The sequence below is a fragment of the Arachis ipaensis genome, chromosome B2 (genome assembly GCF_059453495.1).
Source record: "Arachis ipaensis isolate K30076 ecotype BB chromosome B2, ASM5945349v1, whole genome shotgun sequence".
Classification (NCBI taxonomy): Eukaryota; Viridiplantae; Streptophyta; class Magnoliopsida; order Fabales; family Fabaceae; genus Arachis; species Arachis ipaensis.
The window spans coordinates 6,655,557-6,666,267 of record NC_142437.1 but is presented as its reverse complement, the minus strand read 5'-3'; the positions used below and the strand labels follow the sequence as shown (position 1 = coordinate 6,666,267).

Genomic DNA, 10,711 nt, shown 5'->3' with positions numbered 1-10,711 from the left:
TGATGGTTGCATGCTCAAAGTTGAATGGCAATGGTTGGTGTAAAACCAAATGACATGGGTCTAGGAGGTTGTTTGGAAGCTTCTTTGAGAATTCTAAGGTTATGCCACCCGGATGGAATAATGATGACCAAATTAAGGATGGGTGTCAAAACAAAGTGTGGGATCCCAGATCGCACAAGGAGAATCAACTTTGGGAGCTCATGGTTTGTGAAGAACTCCATCAAAGCTTGAAGATATTAACATCGAAGAATGGAGCTTATTGGAGATTCAAGCATTTGTGGATGTTCCAAAATGGTTACAAGCACAAGCCACCTTGATGAGGAGTTCCCCATAAGTCCAACTTAAGGACAATAAACAAAAGTGCTAGGTGGGAAACACCCCACCATGGTAAATTCTTTTCATTTTTTCCTTTTGTACATATTGGTAATTAGTTTAATTTCATGTTTTGTTGAGTTGTTGAGTATAATTGGTAGTTTAGAAGGTTAAATAAGGTTTTATGGTGTTTTGGTAGCTGTTTGGAGGTTTAGAATGCTTGGTTTGGTGCAAGAACTTGGAAAAATTTTGAAAAACAGAGCAGCAACTCGCGTGTGCGCGCACCTGGCGCGTATGCGCGCCTCAAGCATTTTCGATCATCCACGCGGACGCGCCATGTACGCGTACGCGTGAATGCAAAAAAATTCTACCCCCAGCCAAAAACCAGAGAGTTATGCCCAGTTTGTGCCTACTTTGTGTCAGCGATCCACGCACAAGCGTGCATGACGCGTACGCGTTGGTCGCCATATGCACATCCGCGCATGCGCGCACCTGGCGCGTACGCGCCCTTCGACCAATTGCGCATCGGCGCATAAGCGTGCATGACGCGTCTGCGCCGGAAAAAAAAATTTATCTCTTCTTCCATCCTCTTTTATTGCATTTGCTTATTTTCATTCCTCGCATTTTAATTTTGTTTTCATAGCTTGTTCTTATTTTCCTTTCTAAGTTTCTTATTTTAATAATGGTGTTGAATTTTCTTACTCAGTTGTTGAGAATTTCTTGGTTAATCTTGGTGCTTTGTGACTTGTTTGGCATTTATTGTAATATTTGCTCTACACACAAGATTAGTGCTTTAGTCCGTCTTGACTCATGATCCCTTGTTTTTGTACCTCATCATCATTGAGTTAGGATGGGACCAAATGCTCTCATGCTTATCACTAATCTTGTTTGTGTCAATTGTTGATTAAGTTTGATGCAACATGCTCTTCATGTCATGTACCCATGCTTTAACTTGTTCTTGCATCAAGTATTAGTTAATATGCCTTTGCTTGAATTACTTTTTCACACATATGTTGTAGCTACCATGTAGTGAGGACCCTACTATTATTTGGCATTAGCCCCCGCCTATGTTCTATTTGCTTTGCTATCTTTGTTGTAGGCTTAATTCTCTTTCTTCTTCTTTCCTTTAGGGTTGGCCACCAAGAAGGAAAGGAATGGAGAAGCTTCAAATGGGGCAACAAACAAGTTCACCCACACAACCTTTTGAAGGAGCTCATCAATTGTAGAAACCCGTCCACCTTGCTCTTCTTTGCATGCACCGAGGACGGTGCAAATTTCTAAGTGTGGGGAGGTCGTCCGACCGATCTCCATGGGTAACAACTTCCTTTTTCAACACCAATTTTTAATTTTTGTCGCTGTTAGATTAGTTGTTGCATTGCATGATAGATTGCATGATAGTTAAAATTTGTACATATTTGACCATTTTTTTTTATGTTAGGACTACTTGGTTAGGGTGATGATTTCTTTTCCAAGAAGACTATTTTTAGGGCACCCTACCAATTTGAAAAACTTTTTTGTGACAAACTTGCTTGAAGAATTTATTTCGGATCATGGTTTTTGAGCTAAGAACACAAGCATGTGAGTTTTGAGCCCAATTGTGTGGTTACATCATATAACCACTTATTTTCATTCTTGTGTGCATTATTCTCTTTCTATGATTGTAATCTTTGATTTATTTGATTCTTTATGTCCATTATTCCATGTATACATGCATTTATATGATTGAGGCCATCACTTCATTTAGCTCACTTACCCAAATAGCCTACCTTTCATCAACCATTGTTAGCCAAATTTGAGCCCATTTAATCCTTTTGTTCTTAATTGTAGCACATCACTACCCCTAAGTGAAAAACAATAAATATCCCTTAATTTAGATCTTTGATTAGCTTAGGCTAGTGAGGAAGTGTATCATTTGGGTATGGGAAACATGAGACATTGGTTGAGGTAAAAGTGTAATTTTTATTTTTGATAAAAATATTGGGAATTAGGTACATATTCATGCACTATATGTAAAGCCATATGCATTGATATGTTTGTATATATTTTTCAAAAAAAATGTAGAAATATATATATATATATATATATATATATATATATAAAGAAAAAAATATATAGAAAAAGAAAAAGAAAAATATATAGAAAAAGAATACAATAAAAAGGGGACAAAAATGCCCCAAAGTAAAGTTCAATAAAAATCAATGCATATGGAATGTTAATTAAAGAGAATGCATGAGTATGTGAAAAAAGTGGAAATCATGGGTAGCTAGGTTGTGTATTAGAATTGTATAGGTTGTTACATGTGTTAGGTGAGAGCTTAGGCTAATCAAAGATACAAATTTCAAGCTCACTTGGCCATATGCATCCCTACCTTTACCCTAGCCCCATTACAACCTATGAATAAGACCTCATGATGAGTGTATGCATGCATTGAATAATTGTTGATTGTTAGATGAAAAATAAATCATGAAAAGCATGATTAGAAGAGAATTGAGTGATCGACCCTATACACTAGAGCGACTAGAGCGGATACACTTCCGGTGAGGGTTCGATGCTCAATTCCTTGTTCCCAGCTTTCATGAGCTTTTCTTCTTGCAAGTCTATTTGTGCTTTATTTTGATATTCAAATTGGTAGGATTCATGAATCATCATATGATCTTAGCGCTACTTGTTCATATGTGTTCTTGGAGATTGACTTACTTTTAACCAAGTAGATAGAGTCATTTTGCATTTAGTTGCATGCATGTAGATAGGAGCATATAGTTTATTTGCATTGAATAAATGTTCATACCCTTTTCTTGTCCTTCTTTATTCTTAGCATGAGGACATGCTTGGTTTAAGTGTGGGGAGATTTGATAAACTCCGATTTTGTGGTTTATCTTGTGCTTAATTTGGGGGATTTTATCAATTTTTCTCACATTTATTCAATGAAATAGCATGGTTTTACAATTCTCCCTTGATTTGTGCTTAAATGTGAAAACATGCTTTTTAGTCCCTAAAATTGGTGATTTTAATTCACTTTAATTCCATTCGATGCCTTGATATGTTTGTTAAGTAATTTCAGGTTCATAAGGCAAGTATTGGATGGAAGAAGTGAGGAGAAAAGCATGCAAAGTGGGAGAACTCATGAAGAAATGAAGGAACCGTAAAGCTGTCAAGCCTGACCTCTTCGCACTCAAATGACCATAACTTGAGCTACAGAGATCCAAATGAGGCGGTTCTAGTTGCGTTGGAAAGCTAACATCAGGGGCTTCGAAATGATATAAAATTCGTCATATGTTACTTCGCGCTCAGGAGCGCGCACGCGCCATGTACGCGTGCGCGCCGATGCTGTCCGTGGCCTATTAAAGTGAAATCGCCCCCAGCGATTTCTGAAGCACTTTGGGCCCAACCCAACTCATTTCTGAAGCTATTTCATGCATAATTCAAGCTTGGGCAAGGGGGAGCAATTTTTTGTAGCATTAGCATCATGTAGGTTAGTTTCTAGAGAGAGAAGCTCCCTCTTCTTTCTAGAATTAGGTTAGGTTAATCTCTTCTAGATCTAGGTTCAATTACATGTTTTCATCTTGTTTCTTTTATGATTTCTTGTTCCTACTACTTGATTCTCTTAGTTTTCATGTTAATTTCTCTTTTATGTTCATGGATTCTCTTGTTGGATTTGATTTACTTTTAATGCAATTTAATGTTTAATGTTCTTTTAATTGTTGATTTGGGTTATGAATTTACTTTTCTTGTAATTGGTAGTTGGTAGATTTATTATTCTTGCATTTTTACTATGCTTTCCATGTATGCCTTCCAAGTGTTTGACAAAATGCTTGGAAGGATGTTAGAGTAGATTTTGAGCATTCTTGGCTTGGAAAGAGTAATTAGGTGATCTTGAGTCATGAAAACCCAACTTATGTTGGTGATCTAGAGTTGTTAGCTAATATTGTTTTCATTGATGCTAATCTTTTGCTAATTTAATTAGTAAGTTGATTAGGACTTTTGGATTGAGATTAGCTAGTCTTATTAGACTTTCTCTCATGGAAGATAATATGATACCTTCTTCCAATGTTGGAGATGACGTAATGAGATAAATTCTTGTTTATAATTGTGACATGATTAATTAGTCTTGTTTGACATTCTCCCTATGTGAAGATGACATGATACCTTCATCCGTTTGTTGGAGTTGACTAAATAAGGCGAATTAATCATTGTATGACTAGGATAGAAAGCCTATGATCTCAATCTTTGCCATGAATGTCTCTCTTTATTAATTGCTTTCTTTAATTGCTCTCTTTACTTTTCTTGTCATTTAACTTCTTGTCCTCTTATCAATCAAAACCCCCTTTACCCCTTCATAGCCAATAATTGACCACTTCATTGCAATTCCTTGTGAGACGACCCGGAGTCTAAATACTTCGGTTAATTCTTATTTGGGGTTTGTTATTTGTGACAACCAAAATTTTTGATGTGGAAATTGTTTGTTGGTTTAGAACTATGCTTACAACGAAGTAATTCTTTTCTATAAGAAGAAAATCTAGACCGACACGACAATTTTCTCATTATCACGTTGCGCTTTTATTTTTGCGATTTTTATTCCCTCTATTCTTCAAGGCTCCTAGCAAATTATAATTCTTCTGCTATTATATGTACTCATTTTATTTTAGAGGTCGTAATACCACACCACCTTCATTTTACGACTTAAGCGTAAAGCTTAGTGTGGTAGGGTGTTACATTATGGTTTCAGAGTAGTTCGTTCCTATAGAGCCTGAAAGACGGACTGGTTGTACTTCTGTGCATTCTCTGTATATGTGTTTATGTGCTATTAGGATATCTTATTGATATATATGGCATAAACGTTTGTGAGCATGCATTTGGAACTTAAAGCATTAGACCTGCGATATTGAGACTGATCAACTTAATATCACTTGTTTGGTGTGTATAGGGACCAGATGTCGACTCGCAGACACGGTCACGGGCGAGGTAGAGGTAGGACAGGCACCGTTACTCCTGCCCCCATAGGGACTGATCCAGTAGACTTTATGGCTATCCTGGGAAATATGGCGGCAGCTATGCAGGCGACAGCTGAGGCATTGGGTAATCAGATAAACCAGGGTAATCATGGGAACAATAATGATGAGGACGGTCCTATGACACTTGATACATTTCTAAAAGTTCGCCCTCCGACTTTTAGGGGAACGTTAAATCCCAGTGATGTAGATAATTGGATTCAGGCTATGGAAAGGGTGTTACAGGCACAACAGGTTCCCAAAGAGCAATGGGTTGAATTTGGAACTTATCAGTTGCAAGGTGAAGCTCAGTATTGGTGGCAGGGAACCCGACGTATCCTGCAGCCTGATGGTGCTGCGATTCCTTGGGAGGTTTTCCGAATAGAATTTTATAAGAAATACTTTCCTAATTCAGCCAGAAATGCCAAGGAACTTGAATTAATGCAGTTAAAGCAGGGACAGATGACTGTTGCTAAGTATAGTAGCAAATTTGAGGAGTTATGTCGCTTTTTTCGTATCTGTCAAGGTGCGCCTGAAGATTTTGCTGAATGGAAGTGTATTAAATATGAGGGAGGTCTTCGGAGTGATATTCTGAGTTTCGTTGCCCCAATGGAGATCAGGGTATTTTCTGAATTGGTGAATAAGAGTAGGGTGGCTGAGGATTGTGTGAGGAAGGCGGCAGCAGAGAAAGGAAGTTTGAGGGTGCCTTTTCAGAGGCCTTCAGGGAGGAACTTTGCTCCGAGAGGTAGAAATTTCAAGCGTGGAGGCTTTGTTCCGCAGCAGACTCAGGGTCAAGGTAATTACAGAAGGCCGAATACTAATGCTAGTCAAGGAAAAAGGTTTGGGAAGCAGCCACAGCAGGATCAGAATTGTCAGAAGTGCGAAAAGTATCATCCTAGAGTTCCATGCAGATTTAGACTTGGAGTATGCTATTCCTGTGGACAGCCCGGGCATATAGCTAGTAATTGCCCAGAGAAGAAGAAGTATGAGACTGGTAGGGTCCAGCAGCCGGGGAGAGTATACACCACTTCTACCATAGGTGCTGAGGGATCTGAGACACTGATTAGAAGTAATTGTGAAATGGCTGGTAAAATCTTAAACGCTTTATTTGATTCAGGAGCAAGTCATTCATTTATTGCATTTGAAAAAGCCCATGAATTAGGATTGAGAATGGTGGTTTTAGGTTATGATTTGAAAGTATATAATGCTACTCATGAAGCTATGGTGACTAGGATAGGATGTCCACAAGTTCCCTTTCGAGTACAACAGCGTGAATTTGTGCATGATTTGATATGTTTGCCTATGACTGGTCTTAATCATGTTTTGATTGATTGTTCTGAGAAGTCAGTACAGTTTATGCCGGAAGGGTCAGAAGCACCGGTTGTGGTGAATAGTTACTATTTGAATTCTATGATAGTAAACTGTTCTGGAACTGAGTGTCAGGGTATTATGTTATTAACTGCAGGAGTATCAAGTGATGATCAAATTTTAGAGCAGATTCCCATTGTGTGTGAATTTCTAGATGTGTTTCCGGATGATATTAATGAATTTCCACCAAATCGGGAAGTTGAATTCGCAATTGAGTTGGTGCCTGGAGCCAGTTCGATTTCGATTACTCCTTACAGGATGTCACCTTTAGAAATGGCTGAACTGAAAGCTCAGCTGGAAGACTTGTTGGGTAAGCATTTTATCCGACCAAGTGTTTCTCCGTGGGGAGCGCCAGTGTTACTAGTAAAGAAGATGGATGAGAGTATGCGGTTGTGTATCGATTATCAGCAATTGAATAAGATCACTGTGAAGAATAAATATCTGTTGCCTAGAATTGATGATCTAATGTAAACCCCGGTTAAATTAGTAGATAATTAGTTAATAAATTATTTTTTAATAAGGAGGATTAGAAATGCGAATATTATATCAAAATAGGGTAGAGCTCATCGAAACGAGAATTTTGACACCAATTTTGAAGAAAACGGTCCAAAAATGGACCGAAAGGACCGAACCGGTTGAACCGGACCCGAACCGGGTTGTCGGTTCAACCGGACCAGCCCTATTAAATGAACCCAAGCCCTTCATCCCCTTCATTCCAACAGAAGCGAAGCTTTCAGCTTCCAGGGGAGGGAAGAACGAGAAAAAAAAAATCCCGTAACCCTCACGTTACTTTCCAAATCCCGTAACTCCTCCGTTCGAGCTCCGATCGCCGCACCGTTTGCGGCCACGCGTTCACCGCGTCGAGCTCTACATTTCTACCGGAACAATGTCATAGGTAACTTGCTATTTCACTCTCAGCTTCATCTTCCCCCAATTTTCGAATTTTAAGTGGGAATATTGAATTTCTTTGATTTTTGATGTTTTAGGATCCAATTAGCTTGAGAGAAACGTTCACTCTTGCTTGTGTGAAGCTTGGGTAAGGTGAGGATACGATAATTCTATTTTATTTTCATTAAATTTGAGCTTTGAGTATTAAATTGGGTATATATGTATTATGAATATGTATTAGGTTGAAAATAAATAATTGGAGCTTGAAATTGTGAATACTGGAACTTGGAGGAAGCGGATTAGTTGAGTTTTGAGGGGTTGTCTTGGTTTTGAATAAATAGCTTTGGTCGTTACGTGGAAATCGGCCAAGGTATGGTTTAGGTTTCTTGCATTTAATATATAATGTTCTGTGAAAACTTAGGCTAGATGACCATAGGATAAGTTGGAATGCAGGTGTATGCTTAATGTTTAGTAATTTGTCGATGAATATATATATTTGGTTGAAGTTTATTGGATAATTAGTTATTAACTAACGATTTGGTGAATTATTGATTTGAGGTATTTGTGTTAAAAGCCTAGGATTTGTGAACTATGATTCTTAGTTGAATTTTGGTTGTTGGATTTGAATATTGTATGAGTTTAATTGTTGATTTGAAGTAGATTTATTGTGGTGATTGTTATGATGATGAGGAAGAGTATGTTGAATTGAAAAGAAAGCAGGTTTGGACCCGAAAAGGGTGGCAAAGTCCGAGTTTTAGAGGAGGTGCTGCCGAAATTTTATAAAAATTAGAGATTTTGTTTAGATGATTATTTAAAAGAAATTTAGATTTAAATGTTATATGGTTTGATTTTGAGTTATTAAGAAAGTGAGTATGTTTTAAGTTTGAAGTTTGATTCTTAGAAAAGAATGAATTATGTTTTGAATTGAAACTATTGATGGACGGAATGGGAGGTGTGATAATGAAGGATAAGGATTGAATATGTTTAATGTATGATGATGAATGAGATGCAATTGAGAATGATGTGGATGTTGAGGAATTATAATTGAATTATTTATATGGCTTATGAATTTGAATAATCTGAGATACGAGATTCCCTGGATTAAGTGCCGTGGCTTGCCACCACGTGTACCAGGTTGAAAACTCGATACTCTGTTGACCCTACGACGTAAGTGTGACCGGGCACTATATAAATTCCCGGGAATGTTACCCCCATTGAGCAATATTGATTATTTGAGAAAAATCTATGCATAGACTCTTGGGGATGCACGTCGGGGGACAGTCTAAGGACAATTCAGACTTGTCGGGTTGGCTGGATAACCGACAGATGAGCCTCATCAGCCATAGGACAGGCATGCATCATATGCATATTACTTGAATTACTTGCTTGTGCTCTAATTGGGTGTGCCTATCTGTATTTGCCATGCTAAATGTGTATTTGTTACCTGCAGTAGTTGTAACTTTCTTGTGTTTGCCTTTACCTGTTTATTTGTCTGTGAAAATGCATGATGGAATTTGGAGGTATGGAGGAATGGCAGTATAGGACTTAGATTTAAGGTTAAGTTAAGTTAGGATTAAATATTTTTAGGAAACCGTCTTTTATGGCTTCTGTTTAATACTTTAAGCTCTACAATCTAAGTGTCGGCGTTCTAGGATTGCCTCTGGCATTCCCAGGACCTTATATATTATGTGTGTGGCACCTTTACCATACTGAGAACCTCCGGTTCTCATTCCATACTATGTTGTTGTTTTTCAGATGCAGGTCGGGAGCCATCTCGTTAGGCGTCTGGACTCTTAAAGCGGAGGGGTTACTGGATAGTGTTGTTGTATAGTTTTGTTGTACATTGATGTATATATATGTACTTAGCTTTCTCTCCGCTTAACTTGTCCTTTTTGATCCTCTTAGAGGTTTATGGAGAGGCAGGATTGTGTGTATGTACTTTTGGGTTTTGGATATGTATGTATATATGTGTAAATATTCTCCGGCCAGTCTTGACTTCGCAGGCTGAGTTAGGAGCTTGTTATTTTGTATCTTTGGCACTCTATTCCTACTTCTGTTACCTTATGTTTGACAGTTACAGTTTTCTTAGCATGCAAGTTAACTCGTTCCTTGAGCATTGCGCTTTTATCTCGCGATTTTTATTTCCCCTATCCTTCAAGGCTCCTAGCATATTATAACTCTTCTGCTATTATATGTACTTATTTTATTTTAGAGGTCGTAATACCACATCACCTCTGTTTTACGACTTAAGCGTAAAGCTTTGTGTGGTAGGGTGTTACATCTAATGGATTAGTTACAGGGTGCTAGTGTGTTTTCTAAGATTGATTTGCGATCCGGTTATCATCAGATAAGGGTTAGAGACGAGGATATTCCGAAAACTGCTTTCAGGACGCGTTATGGTCATTATGAGTATACAGTGATGTCTTTTGGGTTAACTAATGCCCCGACAGTATTTATGGATTATATGAACAGGATTTTCTGACCGTATCTGGACAAGTTTGTTATTGTCTTCATTGATGACATTCTTGTTTATTCTAAGTCTGAAGAGGAACATGATGAACAATTGCGAATTGTGCTGCAGATTCTGAGAGACAGGAAGTTATATGCTAAGTTATCTAAATGTGAGTTCTGGAAGAGTGAAGTAAAGTTTCTCGGCCACGTGGTGAGTAAGTAGGGGATAGCTGTGGATTCTGCTAAGGTGGAAGCAGTGATGAATTGGGAGCGACCGACTTCAGTGACAGAGATCAGGAGTTTCCTAGGTTTGGCGGGAAATTATCGTAGATTCATTAAAGGATTTTCACAGCTCACCTTACCTTTAACTAAGTTGACTAGGAAGGATACGCCTTTTATCTGGACTCCGGAGTGTGAAGAGAGTTTCCAAGCATTGAAGCACAGATTGACTATTGCACCCGTATTGGTATTGCCCGAATCAAGTGAAACGTTTGAAGTGTACTGTGATGCATCACTGAAGGGTTTAGGGTGCGTTCTGATGCAGCACCAAAATGTTGTAGCATACGCCTCACGGCAGTTAAGGCCGCATGAGATAAACTACCCGACACATGATTTAGAACTTGCTGCTGTTGTGTTTGCTTTAAAGATTTGGAGGCACTACCTCTATGGCGTTAAGTTTTATGTTTTCTCAGACCATAAGAGTT

The 10,711-nt window shown here is 38.3% G+C and overlaps 1 protein-coding gene and 1 long non-coding RNA gene across 2 annotated transcripts; both read left to right on the top strand.

Annotated features, from left to right (window-relative positions):
• Window positions 1-5,243: 5,243 nt before the first annotated feature.
• Window positions 5,244-6,778, top strand: LOC110269350 (uncharacterized). Its single transcript, XM_088505579.1, has 3 exons — window positions 5,244-5,776; window positions 5,921-6,294; window positions 6,744-6,778. Exons 1-3 carry the CDS (start codon window positions 5,244-5,246, stop codon window positions 6,776-6,778), a joined length of 942 nt encoding a protein of 313 aa, XP_088361705.1.
• Window positions 6,779-7,651: 873 nt separating this feature from the next.
• Window positions 7,652-9,615, top strand: LOC148572927 (uncharacterized). The gene is made up of 3 exons (XR_015905056.1): window positions 7,652-7,704; window positions 7,798-7,926; window positions 9,312-9,615. It is a non-coding gene; the product is annotated as an uncharacterized LOC148572927 (long non-coding RNA).
• Window positions 9,616-10,711: the final 1,096 nt, after the last annotated feature.